Here is a 23,938-nt window from a genome sequence, read left to right on the forward strand (position 1 = left end):
CTCCGTTAGTCTTTGCCAATAAGCAAATAAGGTTGGACTCCAAGGCAAGAGTAAAGAGAAGGGGCTCCGTGTCCTGCAGGCTTCTTGATGCTCTGAGCATCCCCACAAGGCTGTTTTGCCTCACAACAGAGATCTCTTCTATGGCACCAGCTCCTTCTGTGGGACCCAGCTTCTAGGACCGTCTGCTGAAGTGCAGAGAAACTAGCCTAGCTGCGCACAGCTCCAAAGACCTCTTCCTTTGAGTTTTTAGGTTTTAATAGTTTTAGCTTCTTTTCTGTTACTTAGCCCTGGGTGTGGTAGATTGCTATCTTAGACTTCTTTTTATAACCTTACAGTCACCCAGTTAACAACTACACCAGTTAACAATTCTTTTTTTGTTTTTGTTTTTTTGTGACAGGGTCTCACTATGTAGTTGAGGCTGACCTGGAACTCACTATGTAGCTCAGGCTGGTCTCAAACTCACAGCGATCCTCCTGCCTCAGCCTCCCGAGTGCTGAGATTACAGGTGTGTACCACCATGCCTGGCAACAATTCTTTATATTACATTCTTTGTGTTAAAAGAAAACTTGTATGGTTTCTATTTCCTACCTGTCCCTGACAGTCTTTCACTATTCTTATCAGTGCACTGTAACTATGCTTGTTCATGTCTCCTGATGCATAAGTACAAGATTATCTAGAATATATACCTGGAGTTGAATTGAGGGAATATGAAATCTCAAGTTTACAAGAAACCTGTTTTACAACATAAATTATCCAACCTAACCCTAGAAAGCAGCATGTAAGAGTTTCATGGGTCCCCCATCTGACCAACACCTGATTTTAACAATCTTAGTTTTGCCAATGTAATGGACCCAAAATGATAGTATTAGATTGTCATTCAAGAATTGGAGATATGACTCATTTGAAGAGCATTTGCCTAACATGTGCAAAGTCCTGGATACAATCACCAGGTCCCCCACAATGAACACACATTTTGGGGTGAGAATGTCCCTCAGTATTATTTTGCCTGTGATTGTCATCTTGATCTTAATTTGCATGAGCCTAATTACAAACATGGTTGTTAACCTGAGTTTTAATTCCAGTTCTACCATTCACTTACTTTTTGATTTTAGGTAAATTGTTCAGCCTCTCCGAGCCTCAATTACCTGATTTATAAAAAGGGGATAATGAAAGTATTTACGACAGGTCCTCTTCCTCCCTGGTGTGAGTTCCCCTGCCTAAGAGGCCTCACTGTGGGAACTGCTGATAATAAGATGTCTTCAGGAAATGCCAAAATTGGGCACTCTGCCCCCAGCTTTAAAGCACAGCTGTTATGCCAAGATGGTCAGTTCAAAGTTATCAGCTTGTCTGACTACAAAGGAAAATATATTGTGTTCTTCTTTTACCCTCTTGAGTTCACCTTTTTGTGCCCCACAGAGATAATTGCTTTCAGTGACGGGGCAGAAGAATTTAAGAAACTTAATTTAACTGCCATATGATTGGCGCTTCTGTGGATTCTCACTTCTGTCACCTGGTGTGGACCAACACACCGAGGAAAGGAGGATTGGGGCCTGTGAACATCCCCTTGGCATAAGAGCCCAAGCGCACCATTGCTCAGGATTATAGGGTCTTAAAGGCTGATGAAGTCATCTCATTTAGAGGCCTCTTTATCATTGATGATAAGGGTACTCTTCTGCAGATCACAGTAAGTAGCCTTCCTGTTGGCCACTCGGTAAATGAGACTCAGACTCATTCAGGCCTTCCAGTTCACTGATGGACATGGAAAAGTTTGCCCAGCTGGGTGGAAACCTGGAAGTGATACTATCAAGTCTGATGTCCAGAAGAACAAAGAATATTTCTCTAAGCAGAAGTGAGCACTGCGCCATGAGAACAAAAGCTCTTTTGTATTTTTTTTTTTCGTGCTTTAAACACAAGATGTGTGGGGCAATACAAGCCTTTCCTATAGGAGCTAGGAAAACCCTCTCAACTTTTCTTCCACTGGTAGTAATGGCCTGAGCTGAGCTGTGGAGTAGACCATCTGTTAATGTATGATGCACCAGTAGCAGGGCGTCTCCCCATGTAGTGACCTTTTGTAGTGTCTTATTAAATTTGAACTGAGACCTTGAAAAAAATAGTATTTATACATAGGGTCCTTGTGCAGATTAAATGAGATAATACATATAAATCACTTTACACAACATTAATAAATGGCAGCTTGTTATTATTGCCATGTGATCAGAGGCTGATTTGTGAAACTGACAGGTACAAATAGGCTTATTAGTGACCATCGCCTAGAGAACTCTCAGTCTGGCCACGCAATGCACAAGTGGCATTGGTCTCACCCAGTGCCAAACACTAAAACCCTCCACCTCTTCCTGTTTCCCACAGCTGGGTTCACAGACCAAAAGTTCCTGCCAATCCCCATCCACACCCCAGTCTGGGAAGTTAGACCTAAAGCCTGCAAGCTGATCCTCTGGTGCGTATTTGAACTTCTCCATGAATTCACCTCTGGAATGAATGTTCAGTTCTTGATATCAGATCAGAACAAGCTCACACAGGGCCCAGATGCTGGCACAGGGGCTGGTAATGGCAGCCTGAGTGACATCCTGAGCGTGGGTCCTGGAGGGCCACATTAGAAATCGTGTCCATTCAGGGCAGCCTCTGAGCACCTCAGGAGCATATCAGTCCTGGTCTCAGAAAGGAAAATCCAAGATTTTCTCTGCTAAGGCAGGAAAAATAGAACCCAAGCCTGACATCTGGAGTGAGGAGAGTAAGGGATACAGATGGCAAAAGGATTAATGTGGTCACAGGCTAAAAATTTAGGAGGAAAAAGAATAATTTAGTATGTGAAACCCAGAGTTAGGGCAGAACTCCCACTCTAACTGATGAGAAACGGTCAGGCTGCATCCTTGAATGGCTGTGCTGCCTGACAAAGCATATAATTGCTGTGTGACAAAGTCCCCAAACTTAAAATAACAACAATCATTTTATTATTGCAACAGTTATTTATGATTGTTGCGAGTTCTATTTCCCATGGGTCCAAGGGTTACCTGGGCTTAGCTGTTGCTTAGATTCTCAAGTTATTATAGTCAGGTGGTGCTTATGACTCAATTCATCTCCAAGGCCAATTCATGCATACAACTGGCTGTGACACTGTGACAGCGGCTGTTGCCTGGGACCTTAGCTGAAGCTGTCAGCTGGAACAACTGCACATGTAGCTTCCTTCCTTCCTTCCTTCCTTCCTTCCTTCCTTCCTTCCTTCCTTCCTCCCGGGGATCAAACTCTGGACCTTGCACTTGCGAAGGAGGTGGTAGAACCACTAAGCTAAATGCCCAGCCCTTGGGTTTCTTTAATTCACATCTGCACTTTACTTTCTGGTCTTCTACCTGCATCTTTTCAATTACAGTCTGACTGATAACAATTTTATTCTCCTGATACATTTTTTCCCCTGCAGTGTCCAGGATTGAACCTAGGGCTTCATGTATACTAGGCAAGTTCTCTCCTTCATTTTAGTTTGAGACAATGTCTTGCTAAGCTGTCCAGGCTAGCCTTGAACTTGTGATCCTCTTGCCTCCCAAGAAGCTGGGATAACAGACATGCACTATTATGCCCAGATTCCTGATGCTTCTTTAAGTCAGAGTCTACAGAAAGGGAATTCTGATTGGTCAGCTCAGCTCTTGACCCATGTACATGATAGGTTGTTAACATAAAGTAAATTTATTTCTTCATCTCTTCCTCCTCTTTTTCATCAACACATGATACCTGCTGCCTGTTTTGAATCTTAGGTCTTCTGCTTATTAGCTTTTTAACCTTGAACAAATAACATATCTTTTTTGTGCTTTTTTGCTGTTCTAAAAAGTGGGGGTAATAAAAGAAATGACCTCATAGAGCTCCGAGCCAATGCAGTGAGTCAACATGTTCCCGGCACATAAGGAGGGTTCGGTAAATCTCGGTTATTATTAATCATGACAGCTACAATTTTTTTAGGTCAAAAATGGTGGTTGTAGGCTCAACTTTAAGTCTCATTGCCTGTGTTGAAATCATATAGTTCAAATTCTATCTTCCAAATCCCTATGTTTCAAAGTCTAAGTTTAAATCTCATTCAAATTCAGATCGTGTGCCCTTGGGAAAGTCGTTAAACTCTCTGGGCCTCAGTTTGATTATGTCTAGGATAGGGCTGCTGCTAGATCACCAGTTAGTTATTGCCTGATTGTGGATACACCAGGGGATGAAAGAATAATATTCAAAGAACAAAGAAAAAAGAATAAAGAACAAAGTCTTTTATGTGGGGGCAGGAACTGATCTTAGCTCTCTCCTGGCTAAAGACCACGAGCTCTGGATTAGTCAGTATTTATGATTATACAACACAGCAAGGGTTGTAAAGGCAGATTTAGAAAATAGCAGAGCTAATGCACTAATGAGTCAGGCTTGGAAAAGTAACTGTGTATACTTGTGAGGGTCAGGCCACAGTTAACAAGCTCCCTGTGCTATCTTGCAGGTTGTAGCTAACAAGCCACCTGCATTATCTTTAGCTGATGTTTGATCTTGAAGAGTGGCTGCACAGAGTCATACATAATTCCTCAGCTGCAGTGTTTTCTTGCTGTTACAGACTTCACAATCTCATCAATCATTGAGCTCTCAATTGTGACCACTGGCATAGGGATGTCTGTCTCCGTACACTAGCTGAAGGCTCAATTAGCAAGTCACACTTCATAGGAGACATCCCTGCCCAGTACTGGTGGGCTATATGAGTGTCATGTGCTTCTTGCCTTCCATAATTTGTCTATATTGTTTTATATCGGGAGTCAGATCGAAGCCCTGAGTGATTCAAATAGGAATATCAGCTAGCAGAGCTGGACTAGTATTGCTCATTTGCTAATGGCTGTCATCAAAGCCTAAGTCCTGGTCTTTGAAGTGGAGGAGACCTGCTGAATTATGTGCAGTTGAGGTCTGTGTGACCCCAATTCCTTTCCCCTGAATGATCGCTTCTCACTGTCCTTGTAGATTGCCTGCTAATTGCACCTGGTCCCAGTACAGGTTTCTTCTAACCTGGCAAGATAAACAGTGCCAACTCTCTGACAGCCCCGCCTGGTGTCATCATGTCGGGTTTTGGGCAGTACTTCACCAGATGCCTTCAAAGCTCCTTAGCTCCCTATTCTTTCTCAATTGTATTCATTAAATACTGGATGTGCTTGGAGGCTTTTGTCTTTGCTACTATCAGCAGCACTTACCAGGACTCAAGACTCAGACGCTTCACTCTAAGTCTCCTTCTGTCTGTTCTTTAACCTTTTGTCAGTGCTGTGGTAGTTCATAGGAGGCTACGACCTACTGCAGGGATCTCCAGTGACTTCCACTTCCCCTGACCCCTACAACACTTAGGCCTTGGAATGGCTCAATTTTTTAATCAATAGCCAAATTCATAAGCCAAATCAATAGTGTAGTTTCAAGCTGGTCTCCTGAAGGTATTGCCTACTCTCTGAGTTTGTCATGAGGAATTGTAAGACTTGAATGGGCTAAAGTGACTCCATGCTAATAGGCCAGACTGTGCTTCTTCATATGCTAATTGCTACCTTGGTTAACAGCCCGCCCAGGGGCAAATGGTTTGACAAAAGGTGACCCTAGAACATTTCCTGCATAATATAAGCAATGTGTTTGCAGTCTTATTCTGTGAATTCCCTGACTCTTTGTTTAGAAAAACCTTATAAAAAGTACCTCAGCCCCTGAGCAGTTGCCTCTCTGAGCCACCTGGCTCCGGGAGTGCCGTCTGGCCAGACTAATAAAGGTCTTTTACCATCTAGGCTGGTGTGTTCCTTCCTGGGTTTCTCGGTTCTCCGTCGTGTTCCCGGAGCCTCGCTGGGTGTTAGGGCCCAGCATCGTGGAGGCCTTTTGGCTGTTCACGCTCCATGGAGTGGAAGTGAGACTTTAGGTCTTACAGAATAAATGAGTTAATAGGGTGCCTGTCAGCTAATGAGGTCTATATCATGGTTCTTTTGACTATTAATCATCTGCTCTAACTTCCAGCACCACATAAAGTGCTGTGAAAATATTATTACACTCAACATCTCTGCAAGGGTGAGTTTTATCTCTGTCTTTTGATGAAGAAACTGAGGTTTAGGAGAGTGAAGTTGCTCAGAGTACCTGATGAGCAAAAGACAGTGGTGACATTAAGTCTCAGGCCCTTCTTCTGCCCAAGTAAGGGCTCTAATGATCTAGTGCTGCTGTTCTGGTTACCCACAGTGGGAAGGGGTATGCTGTGGAAAGAGGAAGCAGAGATACCAGGCTCTCGTGGCCCCTTCACTGTCCTTCTGGAGGGGTCTGGGCAAGGCAATCTCTATGTGTGAGTGGGACTCTGGGACAACAATTGTGGAGTCCTCCTGGGTAGTAGGCAGACCATAATCTAGTGTCCCCGCTAGTGTACAGTACATCCTTCTCTGCTCCCAGAAGATCCTGAACCCTAGTCCACATGTAGAATTTCTGCCCCACTCTTCCACCCTGTTCTGTTTTGCCCACCCACCCACCTCCCAGGGCACAGTTCTATCTTATTGTGCTAGAGTCAGTTTTACTGGGCCAACAGCAAGGTGTTGGCCAAGCTGAACTCCCTCTGGAAACTCTAAAAAGGAGCTCCTCCTTCTTTTTTCCAGTTTCTGGTGTCTGCAAGCACTCTTTGGCTTGAGGCTGCCTCATCACTCCAGTCTCTGTAGGTGTCTTCTGGCAACCTTCTACTTTGTATGTAAGATCTTCCTTCATCTACCTCTTATGAAGATTCAAGCAATTGATTTCAGGACCCATCAGATAACCTGGGATAATCTCTTATACTAAGATACTTACTTACTGACATTTTAAAGGACTTCCCCCATGTAACATTTATACATTCCAGTGGTAGGATGTTAGGATGTGAGGACTTTTTCCAGCCCATCACCGATGAAGATCACCAAAATAGAATTTCTCTTTCATTCTTCTTGGAAATCATTCTCTGGCCCTTGGGTAGGGCTAAGAATCTTACACATGGCCCTCCATCTGTATCAGTGTATCCAAGCAACCAAGCCTAGAAAATATTCAGAAAAGAAAATTGTACCTGTATTAAACACATACAGACATCTTTTCCTTGCGGTTATTCTTTAAATATTAGAGTTGAACAAGTACTATTTACATATCATTTACATTGTTTAAGGTATTGCAAGTAGTCTAGAGACAATTTAGACATATGGGAGTATGTGTATAATTTATATGCAAATACTACATTAGTATGTAAGAGACTTGGGCACTGTAGGATTTGGCATCTGTCGGGGTCCTGGAACCAAACCCCCAAGGATAATGAGAAATGACTGTAGTTGTCAAAACTGTTTGTTGAACATCCATATGCACAGGCATGTCATCATAATGCATCATCTGACTGGTAGATGTTCCCATTAGACAGAAGACTGAGACCCGGAGACCAGTGGCCAAGGAAGTAAATGCAATTCTCTGAGAACAAATAAAACTCACATTCAAAGTTTGGCTTCTAATAAATGTTTTTACTTACCATGCGTCATTAAAGATGAGGGTACCCTGTGGTGGTGGTGGGGTCCTGTGCACTGTAGGGGAGCGCCACCTAGTGTCCGTGTACAGTCATCCTTCAGGGAATCCACTGCCCTGTCCTCTTTCTTACTGTGGGCATCCTTGTGAGAGGGGTGTGGAGAATTCCTGGTCCCAGAGAGAGCTGGTTTTAAACTTCACCACTGACTGAGTAACCTGGGGCAAATTGCTTCTCCTCTGGCCATCCATTTAGCCTTACCTAAAGTGAAAATGAGGCCTCTCAGAGAAGTGGAGAGAATCTTGATGAAGTCCCTCACCATTCCCGTAAACTGGGAATAACTAAAGGGCAAAGGAAAGAAGCATTGTCTGTAGTTCAATAGGCCTGGATTTGTTTTTTGTTTTTTTTTTAACTACTGCATACCTGCTATGTGCCAGGCATTAATTGTCGAGGTGTGGAGATTTGGCAATAAAATAAAATAGACATTTATGGTTTCATGCAGTTTAACACTCTACTATCCCAGATTTTGAGTTAATTCATTCATTTACAAATGTGTTTCTGAAACTCTATGTGCCAGGAAGTTCTTAAGCCATGGGGACAGAAGTTATCCAATCTTGCTGGAGCCTATGGAGCAGAAGGGAGAGTGCTGAACAGGAACAGATCCAAGTTGGTGGGGCCTAAAGCTTATTCAACTTATTGTACTCCTTAAGAGATAGAACATAGCTAGGTATGATGGTGCATGTCTGAAATCCCAGGAGGTGGAGATGAGGCTCTGAGGCAGGAGGATCACAAGTTCAAGGCCAGCCTGGAAAACTTAGCAAGACCTTGTCTCAAAATAAAATTGAAGAGGTCAGTGATATAGCTTAGTGGTAGAATGCTTGCCTGGCATGTGTCAAGCCAGGGTTTAATCCCCAGTCCTAGGAGAAAAAAATACAGCATCACAAACACAAGGATTAAGTTAGGAAGATAATTAATTTACAATTAGAAAAATAACAAATTATGAAATTTTTAAAGCTTACAAATATTACAAATCTCATACAATCCAGAAATGATTCATAATATTTTATCAATAAGCTGTGTGATATGGCTCTATTATAATTTACTCTATTTTTTGCTATATATTCTATGCCAATAATTGTGTGATATTATTTTCTGTAAAGAAACCAGGGAGATAATTCAGTCTTTCTACCAGGTTGATTAACTTTTTGAGTGGGTATGTTAAACAACTCTTTAAGTTGTAAAGCTTAATGCCATGTAAATTTTTAGGATTATTTATCAAAATTTTTGGAAAGCTTCTTAGTTTTAATATAAAACCTCTAAATCATACTCTACAGTGATTAATTTTAAATATTCTTTGAGTCGACAAGCACATTAACCAGTTTATTATTAATGCTTTATGAGTTGGACATTTTATTATAGTGCTGTTTTATAAGGTCTATATTTTATTAATCAATTGGCAGTATTTAATATAAAATAATAGGGAAAATTCAAAAATTTCCAATTTATTTATATGATTCATTGCTGTTAATTAGATTACCAAATGATTCGAGTCTATTCATAATTTTGTTTCAAAACATATATGATCCTCTTAATGAATTATTACTTTTGTTATGATTACAGGACAATTCAACAATAGGCATCAGAAATCACTAAAGCAGATATACCAAGTAACACATGATACAATACAATGAGATCCTGCAACATGCACCTTCACACATGGATGTACTAGCTTTTTATAGTAGTACCATATGCTTGTGCTCTACACATACGAGACTGATATCTTCTAGTTTGTGCAATTTCTGTGAGAAGAGAAGAAAAAACACAGAGTGCATTTGTAACTATATATGCTGCACTGCCAGAGGTTTCAGGGAAAGCTGCTTAAATTAAGCTTTTATGAGAACCAAATCCTCTGCTTACAGTTAATATGTCTGATGACTGGAAGAATTTTCAATAAACTAGCTTCTGATTCTGTATGTTATAAATCTTGCTTCTTTTTCCTGTGTGCATTGTATGTACTCCTAAAGCTGAGTATTAACAAAATTGATGGCCCTGCCTCCTCAGTCACATGGAGGGTAATCAGCTTGGGGGCAGTATCCATGTTCCTGGAAGCCTTTCCTGCACTGAGATGGATAGCAATGACTTAAGCATACAGGGAAATGACCATGAACCACATAAATAGATCTCTCTAAATTTAAATTAAACATGCACTTAACTCTGTCTTAGCTGCATCCTTCGGGTACTTCATTGCCACCAACACAGTGTGATAGATGGAGTAGAAAGAGATATCAATCTTAAAGAATCACAGTGAAATATCTTATTTCTGCAAAGTTTGCAGAGAAAAATGGCCATATGAACACATCAGTATGTTTCTCCCAAGCCCCTTGGATGGTTTCATACAAAAAGGGTTGTGAAACCAAAAATTTATTGCTAAGGTGAATGCACCTATACAAAATGAAACCATAATAGCAAGTATGGAGGAGATCATATGGGGCCTGGTAGTTGTTGAAACGGGGTTTAAATTTTATTCAAAGGTCAACAGGAAGGCTTTAAAGGCGCTTTATAGAGAGTGGTTGGGAGAATCATGCTTTGATTCTTATTTTTTAAAAACTCCTCTCGTTCAGTGTGGAGAATGGGTTTACAGTAGGCAAGTGACTTGAAAAAGATCATCTAGAAGGCTATTGGAGCTTTCCTAGGAGAGAGGTAGCTTGGGCGCAGGTAGAATGGAAGAGATAGCAAGAAGTAAAGAGATTAAAATCACTTTTGAAGATGAAGTGATGGGCTCGCTGACGGATCAAGATTAAAATAGATCTCTCTGTGAGCAGCCACTGACACATCATCCTCTGAGGTGAAACAATAGGGGCTAAACTTGAGATTTAATCCTCTCTTCACCAAGCCCAACTACATGACTTTGAGCAGGATGCTTTTCTTCTCTAGACCCCTTTCCTTATCCCCGAAGAGGGAAAAGTAATCACTGTTTTGTGAGGTTGTTTTAAAAGTGAATGAGGCAGTCTACTGAAATTCTCAGCAAGCAGTCTGGACTTCTCAATAACCTTAAATTGGATATCGTTACTTTTCCAAGATTTATTAGTATTTATTACAAAGCTAAAGAGGACAAACTGTGCTCTGGTATGATTTTTCTCAAATCCTAGCAATTGATTTCTGGTATTGAAAGCTGTGATATTCCAGGATGGAAAATGTTTGCTGTCTCCCAAAAGGCTGTTTAAAACAACAACAACAGCAACAACAATAGCTAAATTTATTGAATACATATCGTGGGCTCTGTACACGCTTCATGTCATTTATTTTTTATAATACCCTGTGGCACAGGTACTTCTTTTATCCTTTCCACTTTACAGATGAGAAAAACTGAGGTGGAGGGATTAAATAATTTTCCCACGGACCTCTAGATAGTAAACAGAAGTGACTGGATTGCATCATATGCATGTTCAGAGATAGGATGTAATAATCATGTTTCATAGTGGGATATAGCTCCCAGGCCCGGTTCTTCTCTTGTTTCACAGGTGTCGGAGGCCGTTGCCAGAGAGCCCCGCAGAACACCGGAGTTTCCTCACCCGGACTGAGTACCCGGCTCCTTACTCTCGGCCCAGCCACAGCCACCCAGCTCCCAGACTTCCATCCCAGCTACTTTCGTCCCACGCCCTCCTGGCCACGCCCCTCCTCTCACCACTCCCCCTTTTAAACCACGCCCCTCCGCCGCCCCACAGCCACCTGGCGGCCCTGGAGTTCTGTGCTTCAAACCTGAGGAGAACTCCGGGTGACTCCTCCCGGCTCCGGCGCACCTCGCCTCACAACCTGGGCCGACTGTAGGGCTCCGGCTGCGAGTCCAGGCGGGCCGTAACAGCAGAAGGTGGGCTGCGGGCCCCCACATCCCCGCGCGTGCCTTGCCCCATTCCCCACGGTCTCCTCAGCTCTCGGAGTCAGCCCCAAAGGCCAGGCCTGAAGGAGCGCTCGTGGGTCCCCTCTGGCCTCAGTTTCCGCCTGAGGAGCTCGGCTGTGGAGGGAGCCTTTGGCCCTGCCGCCCGTAGTCCCCAGCCCTGGAAGCTCGCAGCTCCTCGGGTTCCTCGCCCGCCCTTTGCCCCCTGCTAGTCGCCCTGAAGGTCTCGCCCGCTGGGCGGAGTTCGCTCCCCGCGCTCCGCCGTCTGCCCTAAGGCTCTACGCTCCTTCCTCCCAAGCCTCACCTGCCATCCCTTTCCCCGCACCCTCGGGTTGCCCGGTCCCTGACTCCTAATTCCTGTCTCATCCTTAGCTATCTGGTACTGACGGGAATGAGTGTGGGTCGGGGGCGGGGGGCGGCGGTTCTCAGGAAAATCATGGTCTCGGGAGTATTAAAGTACAAAGTTTAGGTTTTGGAGGTATTTTGGGGTGTGAGTGGCTTTTCTTTTCTTTTTAAAACCATTCTTGGAAATTGAACCTAGAACCTTCACCCTGAGCTCAATCCCCAACTTTATTTATTTTTTTAAATTTTGATACAGAGTCTCGCTAAATTGACTAGGCTGGGCTAGAGCTTGTGATCCTCTTCCTTCAGTCTCCCAGAGTATTGGGATTGCAGGTGTGTATACCATCCTCCCTCCAAGGATATTACATTAAAAGTCCTCGCACACTGGCCGAGGAGCAATTTTAGAAGATAAGTTGAATATTATTCCAAGATACCAAAATACATAAGCAGTAGAAAGGAGGAAAGTGGAGCCAATGTAAGGCACAAGTCATAAACTACAAAATCTCTAGCTGTCCCGCGGTGGAATGTGGTTTGGTAAATTGCATAACTTTTACTTTGGGTATAAAGATTTGATTCTTAGGGTGGAAATGGGCACTGATCAAAGTTCACCCAAGTTTTTAATTCTGTGGTTGACTTTGTTTTTGTATCCATTTTGGCTCAATTTTGTTGTATCAAAAGTTTAAAGAGAAGTTTCCATCCATAATTTAAGGTTACTTATATGTAAGCAATAATTTTATTCTTCTCTAGGTGTCAACCAAGGTATTATAAAACATCCTCCTCATTTGTAATTTCCTAATAAAGCTTTAAAATGTTTTTTAGCAGTACAATTTCAATGTACATTAATTTCTTCTCTTAAAATGAAGATTTTTCTCTTACCGTTTTTCAAAACATTTTAAAAATTGTTTCTTGCTTCCTTTCTTGGTCTTCTGATTCTTTTCCTAGTTGATTGGTTTTTCTCTTTTAGATTTTTACTTTATTTACAATTCTGTTATTTTTAACTTCAAAAAGTATAACATTGTTAAATAAAAAAGAGCATCTTAAAGAGAACAATGAAATTCAACACTTGTATACAAATCAGGGATCCAATACTTCTCAAATTCCTGTTTCTTAGTTCTTACTTTTTTCTACCTTTTCTTATTCTTTCCTATTTCTGACTCCTATTTTTCAGCCTTCCTGTTTTATTCATTTTACCATATTCAGTTAAAGAGAATGCAAATGCTACATAGGATACATAAAATTTGAGAGATCCTTTGTTAGGATCCTTTTTTTTTTTTTTTTTTTTTTTTTTTTGAGACAAGGTCTCACTATGTAGTTGAGACTGACCTGGAACTCACTATATATCCCAGGCTGGTCTCAAACTCACAGCGATATTAGGATCCATTTAAACCAGGTGTGACTCACAGACTGCTAAAACTCTGTAATTTGTAATTTTATATTCTAAAGATTTTCTGCAAGAAATTCTAAAGATTGTTTTGCAAGAAAATACTTTGAATCGAATAATATATTGAATGAGATAATCTGAATGTTAGAATTTAAAACTGTTGCATAAGGTAATACTGAAAGGTTTTTGTTACCAAGTTTTAAATATATTTTTGTGTTCTCTCTAGTTCATCAAACACAACTAAGGAATACAGGCAACATGTTCTACACCCATGTTCTTATGAGTAAGCGAGGGCCACTGGCCAAAATATGGCTTGCAGCCCACTGGGAGAAGAAACTCACAAAGGCCCATGTATTTGAATGTAATCTAGAGATAACTATTGAAAAAATCATTTCACCTAAGGTATGTTACTGATTAAAATGATAACCTGTTTTTTGTTTTGGCTTTTTTTTTTTGTTTTTGTTTTTTGCACCAAGGATGGAACTCAGGACCTTCAGCTTTTGAGGCAGGTGGTGAAACCACAGAGCTAAATCCCTGGCCCTAAAATGTATTGTATTGCAATAACTTCTGGAAAGGAATTTAAATACACTTATATCATTAAATAAATTTCTAAGATAATTGTACTTCTCAGATTATCTCTTTTAATTTTTATAGCAATTATTATCTGAACATAAATATATATTGGTTTCTGTTGGTGATTTGTTCATGTATTTATCATAAATAGATTGGAGCCTAAGGTAATAAAGGCTATGTTTTATGTATATTTTGTAAACTTTTCTTGTTCTCTAACAAAATATCATGTACATAGTAGGTGCCTAATAAATCTTCTTGGAAAACAATGAATGAATGGGGATGGAAGAAAGGATTGATTATAAACTTAAAAAATAACACATCATGAACAATACTGTGTTTATTATAAAACTATAAAGTAGCTACTAGAATTTGCATTAAAATACTATCTTAATATTTTTGTAGGTTAAGTATTTGCTTGAGAGAAAGATGAATTATAATTGAAAGATTATTGTGTGTAAGGCACTGGCCTAGACTTTATGTTTATTAATTAATTTAATTTAATTTAATTTTAATTCTTAAAGGTTCTTTGGCTTCTTTTAGCCTCAGTGAAGTGGTAGCATGACCTTTTAAATTGATCAAATTTACATTTTTTTAATCCTTGCTTCATCACTTGGTAGCCACATTATGTTGGGGTTGTCACAATATATCTGGGTCTGGGCTTTTTTCTTCTGCAAGTAGACATTGTCACAGCTAAATAAATTAACATATGAAAAGCTCTTAGGACAATGACTGGTACAAAATAAATTGTAGCCATTTTTATTAAACTGAAGTTCATGAAGCTTAAATCACTCAGCCTCAGCAACTGTGCTAAGGCTTGAACCCCAATGTGACTGACTACAGAATTTATATTTTTCCTGCAATATTTATAACAGCACATGTCATTTAAATGCCACATTATATTATTTTTGTGAAATAAGATAAAAAGCTAATTATTTTTAAAGGAGAGATTAAAGTTAAGTGGTTTATTTTAAATAAGAATATGAAATAGGGCCAGGGATTTAGCTCAGTGGTTCGGTGGCCTGCCTTGCAAGCTCAAGGACCCGAGTTCAATCCCCAGTACCAAAAAAAAACAATATGAAATGTATGCTTTTCTTTTTTGGTATCAGGGATCAAACTCGGGCCCTTGTGAGGCAGGCAGCAGAACCACTGAGCTAAATCCCCAGTCTGAAATGCCTGCTTTTCAAAGAAAAGAAGTTCTTATAATTTCAGTAACTTTCAAAGAACAGAATTTATGGACCTAATTTCTAATTTCAAAATTATTGAAAGGTAAAAATTGCACTTCGAACTTCAGGACACCTTCTTTTGGGAGTTGTTCGAATCTATGATAGGAAGGCAAAATATCTTTTGGCAGACTGCAGTGAAGCATTTCTTAAAATGAAGATGACGTTCCGCCCAGGTACCCATGCAACGTTACTTTGTCTCATTGTTCTTGGCTCTGTTTTACATGTTTAGATGAATGGGGCTTTTCAATTGGCAGTAAATTGTAATTCAGGTGATTATAATGAATATAATTTTGATTGAATCTAAGTTTCTATGGTTAAGGATAAATTATATTATTTCCCTTGCTCTTTTCCTATATTTTCAGAAAAATGTTTTGCTTTCTAAAACTTGTAATGTTCCTATGTATTTCATAAGAAATATGCTTAAAGCCACAATTGTGTAAAAAACTCTAGTATTCCATTTTTAATGGATAATTTAGTTTGTCATATCTGTTTTTTCTTTATGAACAAAATTAGAAATAGTATAATTGATAATACAAATAACAATAATTGTCATTGTTTTTCTAATTTGAAAGACTAAGTTATGAAATAGTCATACTCTTATGAAATATGATTGAAATACCTAGACATGCCAAAGTGCTAGAAATTTATGTATCATATATATAATTCTTTCAAAATATAAAGTACATATCATTTGTTCCACTTTTAAGACATTCATTATTTTCCACCTTGGATCATGGTTATTTAGACACAAGTCTTTCTAATCTTATAATTCACTAATCTTCAGGATCCTTGCAGCCTGAAGCCTTCATGACATCTTTGTCATGTCCACTTTCTGAATCTCTTACAGCACCTGTCTTGGTACCTTGCAAATACTATTCCCTCAATCAACATATGTTGAAGCAGGACTGACAGGTTTTTTTATCTTCTTTATTAAAAAATATTTCTGCAATCTGTAGTTAGATTCATACTCGTATCAAGTATGATTCATTTTTTTCAATTATTTCATTTACATATTCTGCAAATATTTATTGATCTTATATTTAGTGTCAAACATGATGATAGGCTCTGGCATACAAAAACGAACAAGGTAAATAAAGTCCCTTTCAGTTTGGTGAGAAAACCAGAAAATTACAGAGTTTTTTAAAAAGTTATTACAATAATTATAGACTGTGCTTGTGCTATAAAGGCAATAAACAGAGCATTACAACAGAAAATAACAGATAATTTTACTTTAGTTAGGGCAGTTTGGAAAAGCCTTTCTGAGTGGATAGAACTTAACTTGAAAAGTGAGAAGTATCCATCCATGTAATAAGTTCCACACAGAATAGCACAACAAGTAAAACTGCAAGAGCAAAGGTCCTTTGATGACAACATGCTTGACTTTTTCAGGGATCAAAAGGGCTAGTATGTCTAGAATAAGTGCAGTGAGCGAGGAGTAAGATGCTTTTTTGGTAGGGCTAGAAAGGCCTAAATTAGACATTTTAATTTTATTAAAATGTACTGGCGAGTTTGCTAAAACATTTTATGGGAGGTATCTGACAAGTTTGCTTTTGGAAAATATTACTCTGTTTGCTTTATGGAGAATGGACTATAGAGGGACAGAAGTGGATAGGGAACCCAAGGATGTGGTCCAGCAAGAGAAAATAAAGATTTAATTGGGAATTTCTTACTTTATACTATATCGTTTCTTATTAAATGTTTTTTTATTCTATTTAGGACTGGTCGACCTCCCAAAAGAGAATTTTGAAGCAGCTTACAATGCTATTACATTACCAGAAGAATTTTATGATTTTGACACCCATAATATAAAGTAAATATTTTACCTTTCAATTTGATTTTCTTGATATTTTATTGTTTTCCTATTCAGATTGAAGGCAAATGGGATGTAGTTAACAACTGAACAAGTAAACATACAGTTGACAGACTTAAATTTAATGCAAAATTCCAAAGTGCACCAACAAAAATGTATCATTATATTCATTGAATATAATTTATAATAATGCCAGCATAGTCATCTGTCCATTCAGTAAATATCCTTTGAGTGCTCTTCCTATACCAGGCACTGTTCTAAGGATTGAGAAGATAGCAATTAATAAAACAGCTCCTGGCCTCATGAATCATAGACTTTAATTGGAATAGACTGACATTAAACAAACATGTAAATACATAATATGACAGTAAATGACTAGATGATCAAATATGAAGAGAAACAGAAAATAAATAATGAAGGGTCAGGAAAGGATTTTCTGATAAGAATGGAAACAATCATTCAATAATGAGAGAGAATACTGTCCTAGTTAGAACAAGTGAAAAGGCCCTAATGCAGAGCCCATTGGATGCTTTCAAGGAACAGCAAGAAGACAAATGAGACTGGAATAGAGTGAATGAGGGGCTTGAGTTGTAGAGAAAAGAGATCAGAGAAGTAAGAGGAGGTATAGGTGATGTAGGATATTGTAGTCTACAGTAAGACTTACTTAGAGAGGAAGCACAGAAAGGTTTGAATACAGAAGTTGCCAGGTCTGGCTTGATTTCAGCATTATCTTTCTGGCTTCTTATATAAGGAGGAAGCAGGGAGCATGTGAGATTATTAGAGTTAAGAATCCAGGTGAAAGGAGATAGTATCTGTGATCTGTTCTTACCTTCATCTTATCAAGGTGGTAGCAGTCAATTTATGGATAAATGTGGAAATCAGAGCCAACAGAGTTTGCTGAAAATTGGCTGTATGTCTCTAAGAAGTAAAGGATACCATGGTCCAGTGGTTCTGCTGCCTGCCTCACAAACTCAAGGTCCTGAGTCAATCTCTGGTACCAAAAAAAAAAAAAAAAAAGGATACCATATGATTTTTAACATGAGAATGGAGTTACCATTTAATAAAATTAGTATCACTAGGGAATGACAGCTTTAAAAAGAGGAGAGAGAAGGAAGTAAATTACGTTTTGGAAATGACAGTCATGCATCTGTAATTGTCTGGATTATGTGTTTTCCTAAATTCAAATGTTGAAACTTAATCCCCAAAGTGAACATATTAGGGAGTGGGTCCCTTGGGTGATAATTACATCATGAGGGCAGAGAACCCTCATGCATGAGATTAATGCCCTTATGAAAGAGGCCTGAGAAACTTTCCACCACTTGAAGACACTGCAAAAAGGTTCTGTGAGGAACAGGCCCTTATCAGACGCTGAGCATTGATCTTGGACTACCCATTCTTTAGAACTGTGTGCAGTGAAATACTGTTGTATATAAATTTGCCAGTTTAATTTATTTGTTATAGCTGCCACAAAGGCTAGAAAATTCAAAGCCAGGATGCCAGCAGAATCACAAAGTGGGGATCTGCTTTCTGGTTCATACATGGCAGTCTTCTCACTGTGTCCTCACAGGGTAGGAGTGATGCAACATTTTGAGACGTGATTAAGGGCACTAATCTCATTTATAAAGGCAGAGCCCTCATGACCTAGTCACCTCCCAAAGGCCTCACCTTTTAATACCATTACCTGCTTTTTGCTTTAGGCTTTTTCAGTATACTGTAAAATCATTATGTTCTATTCGTATGTTTTCTTCAATTTTACATTTCTCTGTAGTGTGATTGATATTTCAGAACACTACACTCAGAACCAAAGCAGACCTGAAGAAATTACACTTAGAGAAGAGTATGGCAATTATCTACTTTTCCAAAATGAGAGCTTTGGTAAGAATTTTTTTTCTTTTATTGAGTTTATTGGTACATTTTAGGTATACAGTACAATTACATTCATTATTGGGATCTTGTACCTTTACATGACAGGTCTTGGTTCTCAATTTTTTTCCCCTTGTCTGTGCCCTCCCTTCACCCCCTCCTCCTCTCCCTCTTTATAAACACTTCATTTCTATTTTTTCATATTTTTTTCTTTTCCCTTATTAGCTTTCCCCTACCCTTCCCATTTTCCCTACACCTTTAGCCCTTTTCTTCCTATTTCACATGGTCAATTATCTCATTAGAATCTTATGTACTATTACAGTTTTTCACATCAGAGAAACTATTCAGTATTTACATGTGTGACCTATTTATTTCACTTAGGAGTATATCCTCAATGTGTATCCATTTTCTTATGAATGAATCTAATTTCTCATTCTTTATGGCTGAGTAGTATTCTGTTTTATAGAAAAACCACATCTTCTTTATTCAGTCGCCAACTGATGGGCAAATGGACTGTTTCCAAGTTTTAGCTATTACAAACTGTGTCACTATAAACATTGGTGTGCATATATCACTGTGGTATGATTCTTTTCATTATCTTGGAAAGATACCCAGCAGAGGGATGGCTGGGTCAACTGGAACCCCTAGTCCCAGCTCTTTGAGGTATCTCCATATTGATTTCCATAGTGGTTACACCATTCTGCACTCCCACCAACAATGGAGAAGGATTCCTTTCTCCCCACAACCCCTCCAACATTTGTTATTGATTGATTTTTGAAAAATCAAAATTAAAAGTCATAGTCAATTATACATTTTTATCCTGAAACAATACAGGTAGAAAAATGTATAGAATGAATTTATTGGCAAAATGTAAATTTTTCCCCCAAATTTTTCCCATCTTTTTCTAGTATAGATGTTAATTCTAATATATTTTTAGGATATACCTTCTCAGTGTACAACCACTTATTGAATACTTTATTATACATTAGATGCTATCAGAAACACGGACAGTTCCAAAGTTTAAAAGAAACAGTTCCTGCCCTCAAGGAGCTTCAGGCTGGGAGAGAGACATGCAAGTGAATAGTTGGTATAGTTAACATTCATACAAGGTTTTATATGTATGCTACATAAAATACCTTTAAATATCATATTTCCTCCAGTATATGATGACTATTAGTTGTAAAATAATAGATTTTAGATCTGCTTGGGAGTGAGGAGGAAGGAATACTACCACACTGAATATACAGGTTAAGATTATAAAATAAAAATTGATTTTAAATGTTAAAATGTTTGGGTAAAGTGAGTGTACTTTAAACTTGGTATAATTCAACTATATAGTGATCTTTTTCTGACATGTGCCACTTCTATCTTGTGTCATGACATTTAAATATCTTCTGTGCTGGTCTACAAACTCCGTAAGGGTTGATCTGTGTTGTGTTCATGTTTGAATTTCTTCAGTGTCCAAAACAGTGAGCATAGAAAGATGACCTAAACTTGTCTTGCCTTGGGGGAGAGTCACGGGAGTAATGCTTGAGCCAAATCTCTATCTCAACTTCTCATCCTCCTTCTCTTTCTGTCTTTGATTATGTTCCTTAAAACATCTGTGTTGAAGTACTGTTTTTATAATTTTTATCTATTTCCAATTTGTCTATATTTTGTTGTTGTATAAATTTAATGAGTTCCTACAACTGAAAATAAAGTTTCATTGTAGTGAAAATTAAAAACTTAAAAAAATCAAAATAAAACCTTAAGTTTTTATTAACCAGCATATATAAAATTACACTGTCAAATTGCTATAAATCATTCTAAATATTTACTTCTAATTGATGTTTTTACTTTATTATTGACCAGCAACAATCCACAGATCATACTTTGACTAGAATGGATCTTTTAATCCCAGATCTAGAAATATAACACTTTGGCAAAGACATAATTGTATACTGTACTGGCCATGATGCTCTTTACTCTTTCCTGTAAAGTCTGTTTATCTTTATGCCTGAAACTTTAGGATTGCTTTCAACTATTCTCCTAACTTCATACTAGTGATGATTTTTTAAAAATCTGAAATATATCTTAGATTTTCTTTCTATTTATAACAACATAGTTCACCAATACCACAGGCCTGGAGTACTGTACTACTTTATGCAAATCTTGCTCCATTTTCTTTCTACATTTTCCACATCTCTACAAGAGCAACTGTCTTTATGGGCTGGAGATTTAGCTCAGTGGCACTGCGTGTGCCTTGCAAGTGCAAGGTCCTGAGTTGAATCCCTGGCACCCCCGCCAAAAAAATGTCATTGTTTTCACAGCACATTCCTCTACTTAAATCCGCTGGTTTCCTATGATACTGCCTCAAACTTCACTGCCTATCTTCAAAGACCTCTTCCAACTTATCACCTTCTTTATTTTATCAACTGTATCTCTGCCTCTCTCTCCCCCCCCCCTTTTCTTTTTCAGTACTAGGGGTTGAGCATAGAGTTTTTGCATTGAGCTACATCCCTATCATTTTTCATTTTGAGAGAGGGTCTCACACATTCACTAAATTGCCCAGGCTGGGCTCTTGAATTTGTGATTCTCCTGTCTCAGTCTCCCAGAATGATGGAATTACAGATACACCCAGATTTTTTTACTTTTTTTTTTTTTTTTTTGATACTGGGGATTGAACTCAGGTCCCTGCACTTGTAAGGCAGATGGCAAAACCACTGAGCCAAATCCCCGGCCCTGTTTTACTCTTAATATAGACATTTTGCTATATTCAAGTAAGTGTCTTACAATCTAACCAATACAGTTTAGTTGTTTACATTTTTGTGTCTCATATCATCCCAAAAAAGAGTGAGAACAAGTTCTTGGTAGATCAACAGACCTAAGTTTGAATCAGAACTTTATTATTTACTGTTTGGTGCTTGGCGATTGTCTTACCTCTCTGAGCCTTACTGCCCTATTTGTAAAGTAGAGATAACTTTTAGCAACATCATAGGTTGTTTCCTTTATTACCTTCAGACCTCTACATCAATGTATGGTTTTTCTCTTTCAAAAATGATTGCAAATTTACTTTTCGTTATGAAATGTTTAATATTAACCCATCATACTCTGTATTTTAATATAAAATTGAAGGTAATGATTATTTATTTTCTATAATCTCAGATTTTTGCAGTGCTCAATGCTCAAAAAATAGTTCTGTTCATATGTTGTTATTCTTTTTTTCTCATTGAGTTTATTGGTACATTTTAGGTACACAGTACAGTTATATTTATTATTGGGATCTTGTACCTTTACATGACAGGTCTTAGTTCTCATTTATTCCCCTTGTCCCTGCCCTCCCTTCATCCCCTCCTCCCCTCCCATTTACAAGCACCTTATTTCCATTTTTTCATTTTCTCATATTTTTTTCCTTTCCCTTATTACCTTTCCCCTACCCTTCCCATTTTCCCTACATCTTTATATATGTTGTTATTCTTTGACCAAGGCTGATTTTTCTTTTGGGAGGTATCAAACTGCACATAATATGAACATATTCTTATTTTTTAAAGTCACTTAATCTTTTATATTGATCAAACCTTTAATCTAGCGTGATTGAGGCTGCTGCTTTCATCTCTTCCTTTTTCAAAGATATAGGTCTGTTGAAGAATGTTCAATATGGGTGATGACTCTTGATTTTTTTTTTCGGAGTTGGGGTGGGGTAGGGGGAGTACCCAGGAATCAACTCAGGACCTTGCACTTGCAAGGGAGGTATGGTGCCACTGAGCTAAATCCTGGGCCAATGATTTTTTAAAATGTAACCCTAAGATGGGTTATTGGAGGGAAAGGAACACCAACCTCTGATCTCTGAGGTTTCAGACTCCTGGACCTAAAGATTCAAACCCAAAAGATGAAAAGAACCCCAGAGCTATCAATGTAACATAGTGACTATCAGAACATAGGACTGAAGTTAGAGGGAGCTGGGTTCAGATCCTGACTTTGTCATTTGCTAGTGTGTGACTGTGTGCAAATAAATTACAAGATTAATTACAAAACCTTTCTGTGATGTGTTTTCTAATTTTTACAATAAAGATCATCATATATCTTCTACTATATATATATATATATATATCACATTAATGCCACCTGACTGTGTTTATCCTTTTGTACTTTATCTCCAACTTCTAGCATATTCAATACATATTTATTGGATGAATGTTGTAAGCCTACCTTTCCATTTTCCTAAGAAGCATATATACTCCTTATTTTCCTGACCTTTATGGATGAACCATTCAAGCAATTGTGCTTGAAATTATATGAACTAATAATTGGTCAGGCAGAACTTGAATTGCTTAACGTAGAGGAAATCATCTTATTGCCATGATATTTCTGCCTTCTAGAAAATTATCAAATTATATCACATGTATAAACTTTAATGTTTTGGCTTTTTTTCTATTGTATTGGAAAGACCATTACACCATAATGCTAATCTCTGTTGATTAACTGAGTGACATTAGTTGAATAATTTCAGTCATTTTTTTTCAGCTTTCATTTTTCTTATATATATAAAATGAGAGGGATTATTCTATTTAACATCTCAGTTTCCTTCTAATCCTAAAATTACTTGTTTCTATGACTAACACCATTAATGATATACATTTATTTAGGGGAAGAATCTGAAATTTTCCGAAGACGTAGTTTGTTTGATGACAACATATTACTGGACTCCAGTGGTCATTTTATTGAACATAGTCCTGGAAGCCTCGCTGAAGAAAAATCTTTGTTCTTTGACAGTGGAGATGGATTTGGAGATGAAGGATCTGCAGGAGAAATGATTGGTATGCTGTCTGGTCATATCAAAATTAAATATTTCCTCCAATCAAATTATTACAATATATTAGTATTTTACATGAAACTAAAACTTCAGATATGTTTCTGTGTGATATAGATCAATTCATTTTTTACACATGTTTTAAAAGTCTATAGTATATTTACAGCATCCCTAATAGCCATCTGTTTAAATATTTTTTCATAAAAGTTGGAAACTACTGCCCATTTTTATTTTTATAAATTCCTAAGTTTTAAAAGGGAAGAGTGAGATTAGTATAGCTCTAACAAAATATATTACATTATATGCTGTAAGACATTTTCTTCAACACTAGTTGTAGGACTACTAAAGAATCTAGCATTTTGTATTTGTGTTATAACTATAGAAATAGCACAGACAAAAATAGGAAAAACTAAATGTTCATATTTTAAAGGTTACTGTCATGTAAAATATTTATTTTTAAATTTTCTAGTTTACGTCAAGTAATTATCCCTTCATGATGCTTTATATAAAGCAATGTTAATAAATGTTATGTGAACAAAAGACAGATTCAAATTTATATGACAAAAATAT

General features: G+C 38.1%; 1 protein-coding gene and 1 pseudogene across 1 annotated transcript in view; both read left to right on the forward strand.

The window, feature by feature from the left end:
• The first annotated feature begins 1,253 nt into the window (after positions 1-1,253).
• LOC104854425 lies at positions 1,254-1,853 on the forward strand (annotated as a pseudogene).
• A 530-nt stretch (positions 1,854-2,383) lies between these two features.
• Positions 2,384-23,938, forward strand: part of Rad21l1 (RAD21 cohesin complex component like 1) — a 42,755-nt gene continuing 21,200 nt past the window's right edge. Inside the window, exons 1-8 of the mRNA XM_010612908.2 lie at positions 2,384-2,455; positions 11,014-11,360; positions 11,986-12,062; positions 13,337-13,512; positions 14,950-15,079; positions 16,623-16,716; positions 18,485-18,591; positions 23,205-23,375. Of these exons, the coding sequence (XP_010611210.1) occupies positions 13,369-13,512; positions 14,950-15,079; positions 16,623-16,716; positions 18,485-18,591; positions 23,205-23,375 (646 nt within the window). The 5' untranslated portion in view covers positions 2,384-2,455; positions 11,014-11,360; positions 11,986-12,062; positions 13,337-13,368. The remainder of the gene's footprint in view (positions 2,456-11,013; positions 11,361-11,985; positions 12,063-13,336; positions 13,513-14,949; positions 15,080-16,622; positions 16,717-18,484; positions 18,592-23,204; positions 23,376-23,938) is intronic.

This window comes from Fukomys damarensis, unplaced genomic scaffold, assembly GCF_012274545.1.
Source record: "Fukomys damarensis isolate Sample0158 unplaced genomic scaffold, DMR_v1.0_HiC HiC_scaffold_22, whole genome shotgun sequence".
Taxonomy (NCBI): domain Eukaryota; kingdom Metazoa; phylum Chordata; class Mammalia; order Rodentia; family Bathyergidae; genus Fukomys; species Fukomys damarensis.